Source organism: Podarcis vaucheri, assembly GCF_965113315.1.
Source record: "Podarcis vaucheri genome assembly, chromosome: 12".
NCBI classification, from domain to species: domain Eukaryota; kingdom Metazoa; phylum Chordata; class Lepidosauria; order Squamata; family Lacertidae; genus Podarcis; species Podarcis vaucheri.
Genome location: NC_138750.1, coordinates 36848415 through 36871282, shown reverse-complemented (window position 1 = coordinate 36871282; position 22868 = coordinate 36848415). Strand labels below are relative to the sequence as shown.

General features: G+C 41.1%; 1 protein-coding gene across 5 annotated transcripts in view; it reads right to left on the bottom strand.

The window, feature by feature from the left end:
• CALCR (calcitonin receptor) overlaps nucleotides 1–22868 on the bottom strand; it is a 143196-nt gene that overhangs the window by 51711 nt on the left and 68617 nt on the right. For 3 of the 5 annotated variants that reach the window (XM_082194160.1, XM_082194161.1, XM_082194162.1), the window contains 3 exons: nucleotides 16100–16186; nucleotides 8245–8398; nucleotides 4111–4221 (listed from right to left, as the gene is read on the bottom strand). In XM_082194160.1, the coding sequence (XP_082050286.1) occupies nucleotides 4111–4221; nucleotides 8245–8398; nucleotides 16100–16147 (313 nt within the window). In that variant the 5' untranslated portion in view covers nucleotides 16148–16186. The remainder of the gene's footprint in view (nucleotides 1–4110; nucleotides 4222–8244; nucleotides 8399–16099; nucleotides 16187–22868) is intronic. The other 2 variants (XM_082194159.1, XM_082194163.1) reach the window with 1 other exon arrangement.

The window sequence follows — 22868 nt, the reverse complement described above, 5'->3', positions numbered from 1 at the left end:
CTCTGCGGACCCAGTGTTCAAATGCGAATACGTGCCCAAGCAAAACACAAGAAATGAAAAGAACATTGTCTTTCGGCTGCCTATCAATTTAACTTGCAGATCACCCTAGACTTGCTTTCCTCCTATCTCCTCCATCGCATCTGTTGCCAGATACTATCTAGGGCTGGAAAGCATCTGAAGTCTTAAACAGAGATTAAAGGTGACTATGTGATAGAACAGAATGTACCAACATTTCACCTAAATGTCCTTGCGCTGTTATCCAAGGGATCATTACATTAACAACATATATTTTTTCTCTTCCAATGGCTGGAGAGGTATATTGCTCCAGCCACTTTGAAAATGCCTGTGACTCCAGGGGGTGGGTGGAGGAGGGAGGGAGAAAATCTTTGGTCTAGTAATTATGAAGCCTAAGCAGTATATCTCTTTTCCCCAGACCCTATTCAACAAGCCTGTCTCACTGGCAATGAGCAAGGATAATCAATCAGACGAAATTTTTCCTGACAACCCTCTGCTCTGTAGCACTATAATAAGGAGCTATATGATAACTTTAACTGCCTCAGTATGGAAGATTTGTCCCAATACACTGTGTAGAAAGGAAGTCTGGTGGGGGCAGTATGTGCATTTGTATTAAACTGTCGACTTCTAATATTATTGTTGTTTCTTCTGTGGGAAAGGAGGTCGTGGGTCTATACCAGGACTAGGCAATAAAGGGCATGATGTTGCAGCCTTGAACTATGACTGCTTTGGGTCCTGTTGCAGACGACTCTGGGGTTGCGGCACTCGTCTCGCTTTACTGGCCGAGGGAGCCGGTGTACAGCTTCCAGGTCATGTGGCCAGCATGACTAAGCCGCTTCTGGTGAACCAGAGCAGCGCACAGAAATGCTGTTTACCTTCCCGTCGGAGCGGTGCCTATTTATCTACTTGCACTTTGATGTGCTTTTGAACTGCTAGGTTGGCAGGAGCAGGGACCGAGCAACAGGAGATCACGCCGTCGTGGGGATTCGAACCGCCAACCTTCTGATCGGCAAGTCCTAGGCTCTGTGGTTTAACCCACAGTGCCACCCGCGTCCCTGAAGATGCCCCTAGATCTCACTAATTTAACACATAGCACATCCAAGCTATGATGGAGAATGCCCTGAAAAGTTTTTAGTTATGAAAAGCAGGAAACCATAGAAACACACGTCCTGAAATCTATGACTTTTTTTCCAGAGCACGAAGAAATTGGAGTTGAAGACCTGTGCATCCGTACCTAACACATTTCTTTGCTACAGTGAAACCTGCACCATCAAGCGATGACCACCTCCATCAGCAAGGACTGGCTTGCCATCAACTTCAAGTTTCCCCGATTCACCCACTTTTGATTAAATCTTCCAGTGAAGATCAGTCACCTGTGAAGTCCATTTCTAGCCATACGCTAACTTGCCCAACAACTGTGATCTGTGCCTGTGAAACTTGATAAACTGACCTGCAGAGAAGCCTCTCCATTTGAAACAAAAGTTAATGAGCAGGCCAGGGAGGGAAGGGAAGAGTGTCAAATGGAGAAAATGCAGGGGAACAGAGAACACATGTGTGCACATGGGCATGGAAAAGTGTAAGGCGTTGAAAAATGCTTTGTAATTGATAAATGCATAATACATGTAGACCCCAGAATCTAAATAAGTGTTACTAAACTAAAAAGAAGGACAATGCTGACAGTTATCTAAAACAAATATCTATCTATCATCTATCTATCTATCATCTATCTATCTATCTATCTATCTATCTATCTATCATCTATCTATCTATCTATCTATCTATCATCTATCTATCTATCATCTATCTATCTATCTATCTATCTATCTATCTATCTATCTATCTATCATCTATCTATCTATCATCATCTATCGTGTATCTATCATCTATTCATCCACAGGTGTGTATGGGGAGTTAGGGATGGGAATCTTATGTTCAGTTCTCTACATTTCTACACGTTTCCTTTTTTTAAGTCCTGATGAAAACTTATCAATATTTTAGTGCTAATTTCTTCTAATATATACATTTTTATATGCAGTTTTGCCTAATATTCTTATATTTGCAAAACCGTTTCCCCATACATAATACATTATTGAATGTTATTTTCACTAATATACACATTCCTGTATGCATACCTTACCACAGTACATGCATTTTTGTATACAGTGGACCCTTAGGTTACGTTACTTTCAGGGAACGAAACTTTCGGGTTGCGAATGCAGCAAACCCGGAAGTATATTCTTCCGGGTTTCGCCGCGCGTGTATGAGCAGAAGCGCTCTATCGCACCACACATGTGGACAGAAGCAGTGCCTCTGCTTACGGATTTTTCAGGGTGCATACAGACCCCTGGAATGAATTACATTTGTATCCAGAGGGTCCACTGTACTTTTATGCCCCTGTAAGATTTGGATGAGTGAGAATTTCAAAGAATAGCTGTGTTTTGGTTTGCTCAATCTTTTGTTTTTTTAAAAAAATGCAAATTTGGTAAGTTCAGCTTGAAATGCAAAACTGAACAAATTTCTCATCCTTATCTCTCTCCCTCTCTCTCTCTCTCTCTCACACACACACACACACACACGAGAAGATTTTGGTTGGATCTGCAATGGTTGTCTTTGGGGGGGGTTGGGGGTTGGTTCAGTTTCTGAATAACAAGTTGAAACTGTTACAAATTCCCTACTTTAGGGGTAGCCACTGTGGTGCCGTCCAGATGTTTTAGGACTCCAACTCCCATCAACCCCAGCCAACATAGCCAATTGTCTAGAGGGTACCATACTTGTTGTCCAGCTCTACAGAACTGCTAATAATCAAAATCCTTGATTTCATGTGTTTTTTGGTCACAGTATTCCTGCTCTCCCCCAGCTTGCGTTTCAGGCTACGTCAGTGGAGGTATAGACGTTCCCATGCAAGTGTGCTGGTGTATCACCCACTGAATGCGAGGCCCCAGACAGAACAACCCAGTAGCAACACTGAAAAACCATACAGACTTTCCCCTTAAAATGCTACTTTCAGATTGGCACATCTGGCTGACCACTATGTATTTATTTATTACTTTTGTAGACCATCTTTTGTTCAAGGAGCGCAGGGTGGCATATATGTTTCTCTTCCCATTTTATCCCCAGAACAACCCAGTGAAGTAGGGTAGGGCTAAGAGACTGTGACTAGCCCAAAGTCGCCCAGTTAATCTGATGGCTCAGCAGGGATTTTAACCCTGGTCTCCCAGGTCCTAGCCTAACACTCTAACCACTACTCCATACTCTCACTCTTTCTTTTTTTTTACACATCTATCTGTCCACACCCACATGTTTGTCAAAGGCTCCAGAATCTATGTAATTGGTTATATGTATCTCAATGAATGACTCATGCAGCAATATGGGGAAATAGGCATCAGTGACTTAATAAAGTGGGTTTCTTTTTCTTTTTTGCTTCTGTTCTTCCAATAACTTTTTAAAAATCTGTCTTGGACTGTAAAATATAGGAGAGAGACCCTGGGAATAACGACATGCATTTTACCAAAATGAACCAGCTCTTTAGCAGCTGCTGTTCAGATCACTACGCCTAAAAATGGAATGATTATAAAAAGCAGACCAGCATATAAAAACAAACAGTGCCACTTCCATTATGCCGGTTTCAAGGGAAGGCATGGATAAGTCAGACAATATACTATAAAGCAAAGGAATTTGCCCAGGCACTGCGTTGGTAGGCAGGAAAGCTATGAATATATGTTAATTACAGTCATACCTTGGAAGTCGAACGGAAGCCATTCCGGAAGTCCGTTTGATTTCCAAAACATTCGAAAACTGAAGCGTGCATTCTGATTGGCTGCAGTAAGCTCCTGCAGCCAACCGGAAGCCGCAAAAGCCCCGTCAGACATTCAGCTTTCAAAAGAACGTTCGAAAACCGGAACATTCACATCCGGGTTTGCAATGTTTGGGAGCCGATTGGTTCGGGAGCCAAGGCATTCGAGATCCAAGGTAAGACTATATTATAGTCCATTTTTAAAAGTTACAACACCACCATTATTTTGGATAGCATTCACCTTTCACTTTCAAACACTAAACACATTCTGCATTCAATGAAGATAAAAGTAAACACTCTACCAGTTGGATCAAAGTCTGGGAAATAATCAGGGCAATTTTGATCAGCAAATTCTCCAGCAGGTGTGTCATCCCAGCAAAGCCATCCATCCCATGTCCGGTTGCAGAATAGTCCTAGAAATTCAGAAAGAATCAAGCTGTATTATTTAAAGGTGGTGGTGGTGGGGAAACCACTGGCCTTCTCTTTTTTCTTTCTTTTGTTAAATGTTTGTAAGACTCACAGAAACATCTTGTGCTGCTAGTGTTTTTAAACTTAGAAGCACCATATTTCTCATTGGTACTTCTCATGTTGTATCCTGCCTTTTCTCCAAAAAGGTTAGGATAGCACCCGTGGGGATTACCTGTTTTTTTATCCTCTTTACAACCCTGTGAGGTAATTAGACTGCAATAATATGACTTGGGCACACCTAATTCCATCCTTAGAACAATCTCACGAGGTGGTTAGGCTGAAAGACAAGTTCACGCTGGAACCTTTGGGGCTGAGTCCACTTCATCAGATGCATGAAAGCTTAGAGGTGTAGATACACAAGTTGTATCTATGCCTGTAACTTCAAAGGTGTTGGGATTAAAGCTACAACACTTGCAATAAGTTACATGACCCAGTTGGGGGTGACAGAGAGAAAGGCAATCTATTCTTCCCTCTCGGATTCCTCCTTAGTAATGGCTTATTCATAGGCATAGGAAGGTCAAGTGGTACGCGGTGCGGAAAATTTCTTGTCACTCCCCCCTGATTTTATTTTTATTTTATTTTTTGCCTGCAAAAATGGTTTTACGTTATTTCATATTTTCTTACAAAGGAATAATAATAATAAACAACTTTTATTTATATCCTGCCCTCCCCAGCCGAAGTCGGGCTCAGGGCAGCTAACATCAGATATATAACATTGGTATAAAATCAAACTAGAATTAAATTACCTCCTAAAAACATGTCAAAATCAAATTAAAGTCTCATTAGATGGCTTTCAGCAGGGTTAGGGTTGGGAACAGTAAGTGCTCCACTGAATTGAAATTTCAGCCTTCACAACATAGGAAAACGGCCAAGTAAACAGCTATTTTTGTGGAGGGTCAAGATATTAACTGATATGTATGAAATTTCATATATAGCTATATAATCCCTAGTGTAGTAAGATAAGACCTTTGGAGCAGGCATTTTTTTAATAGGGCAGTAATTGTTCCTTGATAATTTGTCACCCCCCTCCATGATGGAACCTGGGGTAGACCACCCCCCGCCCCCCTTCCTATGCCCCTGGGCTTATTGATATTTAAATTGCTTTTGGGGGGCTTTCCTTCTTTCTGCTCCACGTTGAGATAGTTCATAGCATGTGTTAGTGGTAACCTCTGGACTCCATGCTGGCTTCATGTGAGCTTACTATGATTAATATGCCTTAGGTTTCTTTATCTTTTCAACTAGCTGCCTTATCAGACTACCGTATTTACACAAAGGTAATGCACACCTTTTTTGGACAAATTATGTCACAAAAATTAGGGTGCGCATTAGATTTGATGGCACATTTACATTCACCAGCAAATCCTTTTTTGGTTCCAAAGTTTTGAAAACCGAGGTGTGCATTAGATTCGATGGCACATTAGATTCACATAGATAGGGTATTTATTTCTGCATTCTGCTGTGATATATACAAACTCCAACAAAATGGAGACTCTAACATGAAACCAAATTCATCAAGAAGCTCAGTGCTATCACCTGTGGCTTGAACTGTGACAAAGGTTTTTTTTTAATTATTACATTATATGTGTCAAGAAGCTTACCAATGTCAGGATTGCCATGTTATCATCAGCATCTGCTTTTGTGAATGACCACTGTGAATAATGTAAATAATGTGGTCTTTCAATGAAGGGTGGTATATAAATAAATAAAATAAAATCAATGCCACTGCCTGTATTTTCTGCATATAATTTCCTTCACACAGTTTTACAACCCCCTTCTCCAAACCATGTTACATAATTATTCTGTAACTTGGGGTAATACTTCATGCATCTGATGAAGTTGACCCTACTTCTTTAAAGCTTATTCCATAATAAAATCTATTAGTTTCCAAGGTGCCACAAAGCTCTTTGTTGTTTTTATTGCCGCAAACTCAGCCTCCTCTCTGAAAGTTCATAAAGAAACATAACAGTCAGAATAACGGCTGCTTGTAGATTTTAGGCGATGACAAAAGGTACAGAAACTTGGCAATGATTACGGAAGAAAATTGAACTTCTCTGCTTGTAGACAAGCAAACATTCCGAGGCAGATACTGTTGTACTTGAAAACAACAATATTTTTAAAAAAAACTTTGTAGCTGTGTTAAGTTTTCCCTTTTCCAAGTGCATTTTTCTCATTATGTGTAATCATATGATTTCCCCTTAGAAATACAGAGGTTCTAAAATACTTGTTCAGATTATTAATAAATCCTAACAGCATTTCAATAACAGCACTGTGGTTTCAAATCTAACAACACCCTTCCCCAGAAAATAATCTTTCTTTCCAACAAATACTCAGTTTTCACTCCACTTTGGGATGTGTTTTCTATGAGATGAAATCAGTGGGAAAGATCAGCAGGAGAACCCACGTGCAATGAAAACACGGCAGGGTGGGAGATACATTAGAGGTCTTGTTTTTAATTTTGCAAACATTTGCCATTCTGTAAAATGAGAAACAGTTGCATTTTTCAATACACTATACCAAGTTTCTCACCCAGGGGAAATAAGTATTTGTCCCTCCCCTCCCCTGGATATTATACTTGTTTTATGAAAAAGAGTAAACCAAGGTTTATTTCTATATAATGTTATTTGGGGAAGGAATTACTTTCTTATTTGTTATCCCCAGTTATTTGTCTCATTAAAATAATCACTGTTTTTCTGACGCTTTCCCCCCCCCTATCCGGCAAAGTCTCTTCAGTTTAGTTTTATGCAATGCAGTCTTGACTGTGGCATTTGAAATTGACAGCGATGTAATAAAACTAAATGGTCACTTCTAGTTACACAGAATTCATTCTCTGGCTCAAAATGCACTGAGCATTTAAAACAGTATCAAACCCAGCCAGATGGGTGGGGTATAAATAATAAATTATTATTATTAAAAATTATTATAAAGGCCTTCCCCCAAAACACCCAAGGGCCTGTAGTTTGTCGAGGATGCTGAGAGTTTTTGAGGGACCCCTATTCCCCTCCCATAGCTAAAATTCTCAGAGTTGCTTTGAAAGATGGATTGGTTGTTCAACAATAGTGCGAACTCTAGCTCTGTGAGGGGAATGTGAAGTTAGTATCTCTATTCTACACACACCAAATGGAAACAAGTCCCTTATATTCAGTGGTATTTACTTCTAAGAAACTGACTTGCTGTCAAACCCTTAGTGTGAGAGCGGGGATATGACTGACACGGTCAAGCTCAAAGGCCTTCTTTTGGCATATGTGCACAATTAAACTGCCCAAAGACAGCACACTTCTTGTGGTTCCTTTTTTCACATGCCTCAGAATAATCAGAAATGCAGGTTTCCCTGAGGCAGTCTGATGTTGCCTGAAGCAGTTCGGCTGCTATCCTTTAAAGATGCCAGACATTTTATTTTATTGCTGCAATCTGCTGAGTGGGGTTAAAACTTGCTAAGAGGAAGCTTTTAATTAAAGGCACAGTAGTCCTTTCATTCCTGCCCACATTCAACAAACTTTGCATGTCCACCCTCAGCAAGGTAAGCGCTGCAGTTGCATTTTCTTTCTTTTTTTGAACAAAAGACCCTGCCACAACTCAGGACTGAGGGGGAAAACCCACAGAAAACACAGGAATGTAATGATCCGGCAAGTTTGCCGCCCACGTTCTCTGTAAAGCATGGTGAACTAATGACGTCAACTCCTTAAAAGGCTAGTGGAGAAGCAAGAGCCAGCAGATAACATGGTTTTGTCAACAAGCCTGTTTTGAAGACATCTTGCTTCACTGGATGTATCCAGCTCAGTTCCAAAATTAAGTTCTTGGAGGTGTTGTAGGAAAGCTATTGCAAATCTCTCCCACCCCCCATCCCCATTTTGGAAGCTGATATATCCATTTGCTTTTGTGGGTATTCACACAGGTTATTTTTCTGTTTTTTCATGGTAGTATTTCAGAAATGCATTAAAGTAATTTTAAAGCACCTGTCTTTTCCTTACCTTTTTTCTTGTAAGGAGGCTGCCTGTTCATCCTCTCATAGCATTTGAACTGGGAATCTACTATCTTCTGGCGTATTGCTGAATGTTCAGTTTCTATAGGCTCTAATGTGGGATCAGTATAACTTACAGTAGAAGAGAGACTTGGAGCCATTCTCTGTGCAAAGAGGAAAAACTGTTAATGGATGCGAGTAAAACCAGGAGAGCAACATCAAAAACACGAGGTGCCCATCATTCTTACTTTTATCTCATTGTATACTTAAATGTTGCTATGGAGATTTTGATGTTTTGCTTGCAAAAACATGTTGTACCTTCTCTCCAGGACATACAAAACACAGGATTAAATATGGCTGTGCAAAGGACTGCTTGCTTTGATTATGAGAGTTTTTATTGCTTCTCCCTATGGGGAAGCAATCTGCGTGGCAACTGCAGCTGAATGGAATGGAAGCTGAGCAGTGGTAAGGCATAGTGAATTTCACACACACAATTCCATACTGCGAATACATTTTAGGGGGAAGGGGAAGCCCACTGTGACTCTCCAAATCTTCCCATTGGCAAAAATTGAGTTCACACATTTAAATGTTGTCATTAGGTATTTCCCTAACACCAATGACTGAACTATCTAAATTACCAGTTTTCATATTCTCCAAGACAGTGCTCGTCAACCTTGGGTCCCCAACCTTGGGTCCCCAGCTACAGCCAGGCTAGTCAATGGTTAGGGATGATGGGAGCAGCAGTCTAGCAACATTTGGGGACCCAAGGCTAAAGAACACAGCTCCAAGACATACGGCATGCTACACACTGAAGGGGTTACTACTCTGAGGTTTTGTGAGAGGACAACCTCCTGTGAGTAATTCAGCTTTCACTTTCTGTCCATACAATGAATTTGCATCGTGTGTGTTACATTTAATGAAAACTGTTGTGATTTAAAGCCCACTGGTACACATTTAAATTGTTGGCAAGCACACTATTGGATTCGACAACTTAAGGGACCCTAGCCTTCGTGGAATGAGTAATCTGCTGTTCAGAAGCGGCTGGAAGTGAAATAGCAGGGACCATTCCATATGTGACTTAAGGGATTAATTCTGTTATTGGGCAAGGCAGACTCGGATTGACTGGAGGTTCTAGACAATTGGGAGTTAGCTGTCAGCGAGGATGGCAGTTGAGATTTGACAGCTGGAGGAGTTGGAGGGAAGAGTGGTTCTGAAGGTATTTCCCCCCTGTGTAAGCCTGAATTCCTGCCTTTTTTCTCTGCGTTATTTCTCCTCATATTAAGTACAGTACTGTTTTGTTCAGTTTACCTCCGTAAAGTTTATTATCACTTTCTTTTCTCTCTGGACTCCATCACCTTTATACCAGCCATTCTGCTAACACCCCAAACCTAAGCCCTCCCTCTTTTCTTCTGATACAGTGGTACCTCGGGTTAAGTACTTAATTCGTTCTGGAGCTCTGTTCTTAACCTGAAACTGTTCTTAACCTGAAGCACCACTTTAGCTAATGGGGCCTCCTGCAGCTGCTGTGCCGCCGGAGCACGATTTCTGTTCTCATTCTGAAGCAAAGTTCTTAACCTGAAGCACTATTTCTGGGTTAGTGGAGTCTGTAACCTGAAGCGTATGTAACCTGAGGTACCACTGTACTGTGTAGGCTCAAATGTACCGCTAACAAACACTGAGAACAGAGAAAGGGGAGCAGATAGAGAAGAGGCAAAGACTCTTGCCATTTGATTGCAAGAGGACCTGATATGGTTCATCAGTTTACAATGATAAAGAGCTCAAACAGAAATGACTGCAAGCCTTTATGAGTTTCCACAAAGTGTACCGTAATTAGCTAAATGCTGGCATAAAGTAGGAGGTTTTTTCTCTCCACTCCGTTGGCTGTGCTTAATATAATTTGTGCTGGGCAGTAATAGAATGGTAAATTGAAATTACACAAGGCAGACGTGACCATAGATCTCCAGATGTTGTTGGACTCCAACTCCCATCAGCCCCAGCCAGCATGCCCCATGAACAGGGTGATGGTAGTTGCAGCCCAGCAACATCTGAAAGGCCACAGGTTCCCTGTTCCTGAATAAGGAGGATACTTTCAGACCTGCAGGCAGTCATATTTCAGCCACACTGGCCACCCATTGCCTTGGTTTTCAAGGCCGATGATCAAGGGAAAATGAGAGAGGTTGGCAGCGGTACTAGCTAAAGAGGGCTTGACTGGAAATGGTCTTCCGCTGTCAGGACCAAGAAAGTATAGCAAGCACCATGACCTACAACCAGTGAAGAGTTAGGCACTAGGAATTGATAAGTATATATTTTCATAATGTTCCATTTCAACCCACAGATCCCATTAAATTCAGTGGAAGAAGTAGATTCATGTGTGCAACGCTCTGCACATGAGAATTATCTTACTCTCCTGAAATACACAGGATTCATTTGTTTTAAATGAAATATTTTTACTGAATGCATCAGGGTGTTTCATGCTCTCAGGCTGCAATCCTAGGCGAACTTACCAGAGAAGGAGTCCCATTCAAATCAGCGGGACTTACTTCCAACCGAGTAAACATACCTAGGACTGGTCTGTTGAAGTGCCAAGTTATTCCTGTTATTCCCTTTCTTTCCCTCATATTAGGACATCTTGTCCACACAAGAGTTTTGCGTGCACATCTGAGCACATCTTAACTCAGTGGACACAATCATTCACCGCTGACTTGTCTGTTTCAACCATCTTCTTCTGTTTTGAGCAAAGCATGTTTAGGGTTTAAAAATATTGTCAAATTTATGTGCTTTCCTCAGTGGCAGTGGTTCAAGGACTGAATGGCAAATGCACATTGAAAACAACCTATGAAAGATCAGGTGATTTTAATGTTTACTTTTATATTTTGGGCACTTGCCTTTTTTGAAACAAAAGTGAGCAGGTGAATCTACCGCCAGTGTTAAAATATTTCTCTTTGATTATATTAGTCTTGGCTTAAACTAGAGTAGAGCTCTCCTATGAGGAGTCTTGGAAATATGGTTATCTGTCTCTTTCATAAGCCATTCACTTCACCTCTGCGGTTTTATAAAATTTAATGATTTAAACAGAGGTTTGCAGTTGTGCAAGGAGGAAGCATTAACACTTACAGAATTAAATACTAGCTTTTTTCAAAAAGAATAAGCATTCTATGTCATCATCCTACTTGCTAACTCTGTATTCAGTTTGACTAAATACTTTTAGATGACCACAAAAATATCCTGGGGATTGAAACATGATATGGAATCGCATTAACTGTTGTATTTCCAGTATTACATTCAGCACTCATAATATTTATTCAAAGCCTAGAGAAACCTATGTAGGTAATGAGTGTTTCAGCTTCCTTTTATTAAGGATTTTGAATAAATGTTATTCATTCATTCGGCAAATCAGTCAACAGTTAAACACCACCATAAATCATAAAACACCACAACACTTTATGAAAATGCAAGCATAAAACAGACTCGCCAGTGCAGAGCAAAACCTAGGCAAATTCAACATCAAAAAGGCCATGATAAATAATGTTTTCACCTGTCACTAAAACCCATCAAAGTTATGCCAGGCAGACTTTGCTTTTCAAAGTTGGGGGAGCCAAAACAGAAAAGACCCTGTCACTGGTCACCATCCATCTAACTTTTGAGGGACTAGGGACCAAAAAGCCAGTATCTGAGATTGGTTTTAATAGAGTGTATTGATGGAATAAGTTGAAGTATATGGCATTCTTGTTTTCCCACTCTAAGTTCATAATTTGAGATGGCATACATGCAGTGGGAGGAACATTCCTTGCATCACTTTGGGTTTTGAGAAGAAAGTAGTGTTACAGTCTCTTGTCCAAAGTAAAGTGCATAGCTTCAACATACATATTCACATCTTCTGTATCTTGTAGTGTCCCCCCCCCCATCCCAAGAAAACTATACCCATTTTAAGGTCAGGTTGGATAAAATACTGTATCATCACTGAGATCCAAAGAGCTGCCTGAAGCATAGAATGCCCAGTTGATTTTGTTTCTTTGTTTACATTTTCTCTGAATAGCAGATACCCATGCCATAGCATAAATTACCCTTGAGAATTTCTTCAGTTTCGAGTGCTAGTATTTGAGAAAGACAAATACCACTTCGGGTGTACAGTTCTTTGAATGCCAGTCACTGCATATAATATCGAACAAGAAGAGATTAATTACTCCCTGAAATAATGACCATCCAGGGCAATATTTTCAATAGAGGAATGAATGGTGTTACCGCATATAAGAAAGTGGAAGAATACCTTGAGCATATAGACAATTATTATTTATTAAAAATAAATGATTCACAGCTTCATAACAGTAGTGGGTTTTTTAAATGTGATGAAAAGGGTCAGCAATAATCTTCCTGAAGAGAACAGATTAAATGATGTCCCATGTGGCAGTTTAGCAGCCGTACATATGATGTCACTCCTAAAAGTACAAGTAAATGACGTCATACATACGACCACCAAGCCACCACGCATTAAATGATTGTTATAAAAGGTGCATTACTATGGAGTAAAAAAAAAAAAAAAAAACAGATTTCTTTGAATGCTGGCAACCACTTTATACCTAAAAGATGATAGTTGTGTCTTTTAGATTGAAGGAACTGCCCGCACCGCGAATTAATATTAAGACTTGCTAAATTGTATACTCTCAGAATAATTCGTAACTAACAATCAACAGCAAAAGGTAGAATTGGAAGGGACCATGAGGGTCACCCAGTCCAAACCCCTACAGTGCAGGAATCTTTTGCCCAACATGGGGGCATGGTCTTTATGACCAATTCTTTGGATGATGAAAATATCACACACAAATCCTGGGAAAAGAAAATCCCCCCCCCCAATACTTCAGACGATGGGCAAGCATCCGAAAAGGCGCCTCCATCAATAATGCAAGCATAATATGGAATATCATTTTTTTGTGACCTTTAAAGCAGATGCCACATATCAGGTGAGTTTTCCTTCCAACCCTTTTAAAAAAACAGAGCAAGGCAGAAAATCTCTTAATGTCAAACAGAAGGCAAATCTCAAATACAAATTGTAGCTTGGTACGTTTTGTGCATCTTGTCACTACTCCCTCCTCCTCCCCATAATATTTAGCAGGAATGAATAGTCAATGAATCCTGAATGTCAAGTCAAGAGTTTCTGCGCCACAGGCGTGGGGAATTTCACTCCACAATGCCTGGGATTCAGGCAGTGAGAACAGCACATCTGGAAGTATATAGAAAACTCCACAAGGAGCCCAGTCCCCGCCTAAAAGCAAGGTGGAGTCCAGCTCTGACCGGGGCAGAGGAAGGGGGGTCACCACTGAGGGGGTGACAAAATGCCGGGCGGCACTCACCGCAGGGCCTGCAGCGCGCCTGAGCCACTCGTCTGTCCTGGGAGTGACACAGTGGCTTGGGCGCTCGCAGGCTCTGCACTGCCCCAAACAGTCTGTCTGCCGCTGTCCCCCAAGCTGTAGGGCAGCTGAGAGGGCGGAGGTAGGCAGAGTCTGGAGGCCCCGCGGATCGTCCTGCCCCAGCTGGCCCTGCCCCTGGGCACAGGGCATGCACGCCACCCCAGGTGCCGGATCAGCTGGCTCTGACAAAGTGATTACAAGCTAACCTTCCGTTCTTCTATGTGTCTCCATAAAAAGTAAAGGTAAAGGACCCTTGACAGTTAAGTCTAGCTGCGGACAACTCTGGGGTTGCGGCGGTCATCTCGCTTTACAGGCCAAGGGAGCCAGCGTTTGTCCACAGACAGATTTTCTGGATCATGTGGCCAGCATGATTAAGCTGCTTCTGGCGCAATGGGACACTGAAACCAGAGAAGTGCATGGAAACGCTGTTTACCTTCCCACCGGAGCGGTACCTATTTATCTACTTGCACTTGTGTCTCCATACAGTTTAATAAATAAAAATAAGTATTTTCTCCACACAAAAGAAACTTATTTCAGCTGAAAGGTACTGAACATGTGTGAATATATTAAGTGTATGGTAGTCATATTAGAGAAGCCTACAACTCACTGTCAATTTTTAAAAGAAGGATAAAGATACTGAACCACTCAGCAGACATATTAAAATGAAACACTATTAAAAATCCTGTACCACAGGGAATCCTCACATTTACTAGGAAGTAAGCCTCACTGAGCTCAATGGAGCTTGTTACCATTCGGCAGAGATTGGGGCTGGTGCACAACCTTCGTAACAATACTATCATTCTTTTAAAAAAATCAAGATTACTTAGTTTTAACACTGTGCAGCTGATTTTTGATTTTTTTTTTTAAAAAATACAGTTTAGGTAATTTTACTGCAGTGAAAACAGATCACATGTGGGTCCAACAAGCGCTACCTGACAAATGTGAATTATATTTTGCAAGTAATTCTAACCAATTATTGCTAGCTATAATTTAAAATTACACTGCACATTATCTAGTTCTCTACCACCAGCCTCAAGCATAATTATATTACTTTATCTTGTAATTTGTCCATGGAAAAAAGCAGGCTAAGAATGAAGAAGGCTGTTGCACTACTGAATAACTGCTTTTAATCAGAATAAAAAAATTCCTTCCTGTAGCACCTTAAAGACCAACTAAGTTAGTTCTTGGTATAAGCTTTCGTGTGCATGCACACTTCTTCAGATACACTGAGTTACAGATGGGTAGCCGTGTTGGTCTGCCATAGTCAAAATAAAAAAATTCCTTCCTGTAGCACCTTAAAGACCAACTAAGTTAGTTCTTGGTATAAGCTTTCGTGTGCATGCACACTTCTTCAGATACAGTGTAACTTAGTTGGTCTTTAAGGTGCTACAGGAAGGAATTTTTTTATTTTGACTATGGCAGACCAACACGGCTACCCATCTGTAACTGCTTTTAATCAGGTCTGCTAAAACCAACCAACCAACTACCCTTTCAGACTCATTTTATGTCCCAATGTCACTTCAGTCCTGTCACTCATATGATTAAGCAACTGAGTCTAAATTTTAGCTAGGGGTTCTTTTCCTGCCCTATCTGAAAATATAAGGGATTGGACCTAAGACTTTCCACAAGTAATGTACGCTCTTGCCTTTCCTTAAGGAAGAGGGGTTCGTGAACTTAAGGTTGTAATCCTAACCTCACTTACTTGGGAGTAAAACCCACTGAATTTCAACAGCACTTACCTCTGAGTAGACATGGTTAGGCTTACACAATCACTCAGCTGTCACTCATGCCACCACTGCTGTATTCAAACACAGATACGGGGGGCTAACTCATGGGGGCCGAGCCTTTTTGGGCCCCCCATGTCCCCAAAATAAGGGGGTGGATGAGGTTGAGTGTAGAGCCAAGCACGGTGTGGCTTCAGTGGCTGACTCCTCCTGCCACGGAGAAGAAGCAGGGAAGCAGCCCTTAGCTGGTGGCAGGAGGACACGAACCTGCTGGCCACTGAGTGCTGCTGCCACATTCAGCCCTGACACCGACTCCTCCAACATCCTGACAACATGTGCACATCTTAGAGGCATCGGGACTTCAGGACCCAACACCCCTCCCTGCATTTCTCCTTCGGAAGCTGGTGCCTCTGCATCGATAACTGGCTGAACCTGGGACCTTTTGCTTGCAAGGCAGAAGCTCTGCACTGAGCCATGGTTATTCCCCAAGTGAACCAGACCATTGCCTTACAAGTATTTCCCAAGAAAGGTAAAAAACAACAACCCAGGAGACCCCCGATCACTTCTGTTCATAGTCATTTGAATTGGTGAGCCCGATTTTAGAACAAAGTGAACTAGCACAATGCAAACAGTATCAATCCATTTCACAACAATACACATGCAATTCTAAAAGCCTTCTGTTAGTTTTTAGTATGCAACTAGAAGTAATTTTGTCACACAGTTTGCTTTTACTTACATTTAGTAGAATAATCAGTAAGAAGCAACCCTTGCTTTTTTTATCCATTGCAGATCCTTTCTGGAGCAATGTATCTCCCAGGCCCTACTGGGAATTAGAAAAACAACAACAGCTATCATTAGATTTTATTTATCAACACAATATCCTCATTAAAATGCATACAAGTTTCTTTCTTAAACACAGTGTGCATATTCAGGTGTTACCAGGAATGGCTAACACTTTTCATCCCAACTGCCACATTGAAGATTAGGCAACACGATGACCATATACATACGTAATAGACAATCTTTATAGAATTCCTTCAAACAATAACAAGTTCGAAATGAAATCTTAGACTCAGAGTCTCTGAAAGTCTTTGAATGAAGCGAGGTGCCAAACTTCGCAACACAGGCGTTTGTTTGGATACACTGAGGATTAGCCAGCATGCAACACACTCACAAAACATAACCCACACATGCATATACAAACAAGGAGACCATAGCTGTCCTTCCAGCCCAGCACTGCAATAGGGAGCGAAGTCTCAGCTTTTTTTTTTTGCAAAAATTTTATTAGTTTTTACAATATCAATGACAAACAAAAACATAAAACAAACAAAACATAACAAACATAAATCATAACCTTATTGAAAATAACAGTTATTTACTTTGTAAAACGACTTCCTCGTTTCCCCTTAGTTGAATTTCATTGCATATCCTTATTACGGTTTCCCAAATCCCAATTTTAATACCCTTTAAACTAAACATGAACATTAACATCTTTAAATCTTCTTCTTGTATTAAACATATTATTTTATCAGTTAACATAGATACAATCCTAAGCCCTTTAAGTATCTGGACGCTATTTCCAGTTATTTTAGCTTAACAAATTTAACTAAATAATCATTAAATTTCTTCCATTCTTCGTGATGTTCCTCCTCCTTCTGGTCGCAGACTCTTCCGGTTAGATCGGCTAGCTCCATACAATCCATCATCTTCATCTGCCATTTTTCTACTGTTGGTAATTCTTGAGTTTTCCACTTTTTAGCTAACAAAATACGAGCCGCAGTTGTGGCATACAAAAATAGATTAACATCTTTCTTGGGTAATTCCGAACCTGTTATTCCAAGAAGAAAGGCCTCTGGTTTCTTTATAAATGTATATTTCAACATTTTTTTCAATTCATTATAAATCTTTTCCCAGAAGTCTTTCACCTTGGAGCAGGTCTACCACATATGAAAGAACGATCCTTCCTTTTCTTTACATTTCCAACATGTATTATCACAATTATGATACATCTTTGCTAATTTTATAGGTGTCAAATACCATCTATACATCATTTTCATAATATTTTCCTTTAACAAAGTACATGCAGTGAACTACACCCCTTTCTTCCACAGTCTTTCCCAGTCCTCAAACATTATGTTATGTCCTAAACCTCTTGCCCAATCTTTCACCACTGATTTAACTTGTTCATCTTTCATATGCCAGTCCAGCAAAAGCTCGTACAATAAGTTTTTACCTTCAGTATCTAACAACTCCATCTCCAACTTAGATTTTTCCAAGGCAAAACCATTTTTCTTATCCAGTTTATACAATTCGTTAATCTGGTGGTAATGTAGCCAATTTAGCTTATCTTTAATTTGCTCAAATGGTCTTAATTTATAGCCTTCCTCTTCCTCTATTAATAAGTCATAATATCTCAACCATTTGGTATCCATATTTAATTTTTTCTGGGCCTTTGCCTCCATTGGTGAAAGCCATCTGGGCGTCTTTCTTTCTAAAAGGTCTTTGTATTTTATCCAAACATTATACAACGATTTCCTAATTATATGATTTTTAAATGCTTTATGGGCTTTTACTTTATCATACCACAAATATGCATGCCAACCAAACACATTATCAAATCCCTCCAAATCTAGTAAATCTGTATCTTCTAATTTCATCCATTCTTTAATCCAACAAAGTGCGGCAGCTTCAAAATAGAGAGAATCCCCCTCTTTCTTTAGAATCCGTAAGTAATTTGTATTTAATTCTGGGTTTCCTCCCCTGCCAGATAAATCTATAAAGAGCTTTTTGCCATTCTTTAAATCATTTCACATTCTCTATAATTGGGAGGGCTTGAAACAAAAAAAGCATCTTTGGCAGCATATTCATCTTAATCACAGAAATCCGGCCCATTAATGACAATTTTAAGTTAGACCACACCTCTAAATCTCTTTTAATTTCATTCCATATTTTCTCATAGTTATCCTTATACAAGGAGGGAAGTCTCAGCTTATGGTGCCAAGTTGCCTCTTTTACTTCTAGTGGGGCATCACAGCTAGGAGGTATTAGTGCTGAGGAAGTAGGAAACCTACAGATGCCCCAGAGGGAGAAGAGGTATCTGTGCAAGCCAAGGGCATGAGGAGGACGCATCCAGTTTTGGGTGTTCCGTTGCAAGTGGCATGCCCATGAGTCATGGCTTTTCTACCCCTGCACTAAACTATAACTGAGTGTGATGAAAATGTGCGGAAGAAAACTTCAGACCTGCAGGCTCCCTCCTGTTGTCCTCCTTCACCACAGCTGTGAGTGGGAGAACAGAAGCCTTTGCTTCTGCCTAATATTGCATGCTAAACAGTGGTTAATTTGAACTCTAAAGTGTGCTAATAATGGCTTGTTTAAATATGCCGACTTCATAACCTACGGTCTGAAGTTGATTAATTTCAAAGAAACCTTAGTGATTAACCACAGTTTGTTGTTGCTTTCAGGTGACACAACCATCCACCATTAATCTAAACTGGAAGCAATAGATTCTAAACTCCTCCTCACAGCAGCGCCAGAAGTACACAAACCCAGGGGTCTCTGTGGATTGGTACTGTCACACTAAACTATGGTTTAGCATAATGTCAACAGGTAGCCTGAACGTGTGTGCACATTTTAAAAAATGACAATATAGGTGCTAAGAACATTGTCCCAATATGGCACCTTAAAAGTTTTCTCATTAATTTTCTTCAAAATATGTAATTTGCTAAATATGTCAGTGAAGCACAGAATGTGAAATGCCATTTAAGCTAGCGTTGAGCTGAATTATCATGGCTTTCTATTTTCAGCATGAGATTTGCATGTTCAATGAGGGAGAGCCTTTAGTCAAGCGACTAAGCAAATTGCACACTAATAATAAAAATCCTCTTTATCCTAGTTCTAAACATCATAGTGCAGGCACAGCAATGAAAATGCTCCGAAAGGGGATCTTTAAAACTGAACTATTGGCCCACAGGGCTAATTCCAAAACAGGGAAAGCCACAGTACCCAGGGAACTTATCTGACTCCACCATACCAAAGTTTTGGTATGCCTTTTTATATACTCTCTGTGAACCCGCCTCAACCACCAAAGTGACCAGAAACAGTCCCAATCCCAACCGCTTTCTGCAGACTTACGGCTATAGGAGAGGAAGGGCTTAGAGAGAGTATAAAAAAGGTCTGTACAACTTTTGCTCAAGGATTTTTCCAAGTTTAATCAGAGAAGCTCAAAGACTGCATAGCTCCCAAACACATGAATATTCTGCGGGTTGCACCCTATGGGATAACTTGGGTACCATACAGTTCCCAGTAGCCATGAAACCCAGTATTAGTGGAGGTATTACGCAGATTTCTCTGCTGCCCTAATATACAATTCTGAGTTTGTATTGTACATTGCTTTGTTGTTGTTTAGTCGTTTAGTCATGTCCGACTCTTCGTGACCCCATGGACCAGAGCACGCCAGGCACTCCTGTCTTCCACTGCCTCCCGCAGTTTGGTCAGACTCATGTTTGTAGCTTCGAGAACACCGTCCAACCATCTCGTCCTCTGTCGTCCCCTTCTCCTTGTGCCCTCCATCTTTCCCAACATCAGGGTCTTTTCCAGGGAGTCTTCTCTTCTCATGAGGTGGCCAAAGTATTGGAGCCGCAGCTTCACGATTGCTTTAAGTGTGGCTTTTAATTTATTGTACCACCAAACACCTGACTTCAAAGCGAGAGGAAAATATGCAAGTTACAATGTCCTAAATGCGTAACTTGCAACTACATTTGGGGATTTCAAAAAATAATAATGTAATACCAGGTGTGCGAGAGGCAGGGTTAGTATTCATCATGGCATGCAGAGAGGGGCATTTAACCCTTCATACCCCAACTGCAATCATAATAAAATCCATCCCACCACAAGCCTAGGGAGCTGGGGACCCACTGGGCTGGTTTTTGTCACAACAGTGACTAGAGCGTTGATGTAGTTTGTAGGTGTGCATGACGGCATAGTCCCATCCATTTCTTCGGCTGGATGCACTGCAGACCACTCCTTAGTAACTGTGGTTAGGATTGCAACCTGAATAATCTTGAAACCAAATAATACGTTTTTATTGGCTCACAAGTAAGGTAAGCTGCTCCTCACCCCCACCCCCGCTTTGTTCTTAAAAACAAATAAGTAAATTTGTGCTACATGCTCTTTAAGATCACTGGTGCAATAAAATAGTCTAGTAATGTACGTTTTTATGTCTTTAAAGCAGTATGTTCCACATACTTAATTTTTATAACAGTTAATGTTCAGTTATTAAGCCTTTAAGGATACTATTAAATTAAATCACAGTAATATTTCATAACACTTTTTATAACCTGTTCTGGGGGAATGGTCCAGCCAAAGTGAAGCACTTCTAAGCCGCCATGATTTGTGAGACAGCTTAAAGCACATGCATAACACATCCAGAGAAATCAATGGGGGTTTTCTTTTTTTTAAGTGCTTAACTTTGAACAGATGTGTCCCTAGCTACTACTTGTCAAATACTTATATATATATTTGCAGCAGCGAGGCAGGTGTATTCAGTCAAGTGTATTCAGCGATGTGCACATGGAGTTCCTGCATGTTTTGGATCTCTTGTTTACTTCAGAAGAAGATGTAGAGCAGGCATAGGCAAACTATGGCCCCCCAGATGTTTGGAACTACACTTCCCATCATCCCTAGCTAACAGGACCAGTGGTCAGGGATGATGGGAATGGGAATTGTAGTCCCAAACATCTGGAGGGCCAGAGTTTGCCTATGCCTGATGTAGAGCAAGGAAGGGGAACCTGTTACTCTCCAGATGTTGTTGGACTTCAGTTCCCATCAGCCCCAGCCAGCATGGTCCATGATCAGGGATGATGGGAGTTGGAGTCTACCAACATCTGGAAGGCTGCAGATTCCCCATCCCTGAAGTTGAGAGAAGCATGCAAAGACAGCTGATGACATGGAATGCTGAGGAATAAATATCACCCACCCCACCTCTGAGCAGGAACTGAGGTCTATGGGACCTGGTGCTTTTTAGTGGCAGACATGATGAAGCAGTTGCAGAAGCATGAAAGCTCATGGGTCATGAGATACATGGCTGCTGACTGGCCAGCAGCACTTAGCGCATCAGATCACCCTACTATTCCTCCAGCCACCAGTACTTTCTCCATGGAAGTGAACAGGGCAGGGGCAGGAATGAAACATTTGTATTCACATCGGGCTATCCAAACAGGGATTGATACTAGCATCACAGTCCTAAAATCACTCTTCACCAAACTGGCCTTTAGCTGCTTCAGACTACAATAGTAATCAGCCTTAGGCAGCAGGTCATGGCGGCTGAGGATAATGGGAGTTGTAGTTCAAGACTTCCGGAGGGCACCATGTTGGCAAAGATTCTGGCAATTTACAAATCCTAAAAGAAAGTTGGAAGAAATGGCATGGGGGTGCCATAGGTGACTGAAAGGGGCAAAATTTGGGATAAATCTACAATGAAAATAATCTCAGGGTAGTCAAAAGAAGGCACGCTCAAAATAGTAATTCAGTGTCATTACCCCTGTAAGATTAGCTCCTATATTAAAAATTTTGCTACAGATTTGGGGTAAGGGCACCCATAACTGAGTTAATGAATGTTAGAAACTGATAAACGGTATAATTTAAATAATATTTGGGAATTGAAGGGAAAAATACACGCTGCAGCAGTTCTCTTGAACTGTGCCAAACATGGAAATTTCTAGGTTTAGCCTATGCAAACTAGCCTGGCAGGGCTGGTTGAATGCAAGCCATGAAACAATGGCTAGTTATCGACTTTTCAAAGAATAAGGATCCTTGGGTCTGTGCAAAACAAAGTTGCCGTGGTTATTGTGGGTGGATAAAAGTTTAGGATTTAAAACGGGGGGGGGGGGAGAGAGAGAGAGAGGCTATGCCCACAGGAACAAAAGTGTCCTTTTGCAGAGGCTTTGAGCAAGGTGTTCTGGGAACAAGGAGGAGGAACTAGGCAGAGTTGATGCGAGGCAGAGGCCATGCATGGCAGAACCACCTTGGCGGGCTCGGACAGAGGCACGGGAATGCTGTGCTGCTGCAGGGAACGAAGCCCTCTCGAGAAGTAATGCTGTGAACTCTCTTCTTCTCTCTAGACCCAGGAGTATACAGTGGTACCTCAGGTTACAAACGCTCCAGGTTACAGGCTCCACTAACCCAGAAATAGTACCTCGGGTTAAGAACTTTGCTTCAGGATGAGAACAGAAATCGTGCGGTGGCAGCGGGAGGCCCCATTAGCTAAAGTGGTACCTCAGGTTAAGAACAATTTCAGGTTAAGAACGGACCTCCAGAACGAATTAAGTTCTTAACCAGAGGTACCACTGTATAGGTGTAAAATAAACCATATACCTTACAATACTACAGTCTCTACTGTGCCTGAATTCCTAACAGAAACATAACCCTGATTATGCACCTATGACCCCCTAGAATTCTGCTACCGCTTGGGGGTGGCCAGAGTTTTGGTGGTTTTGCAGAAGTTGTCC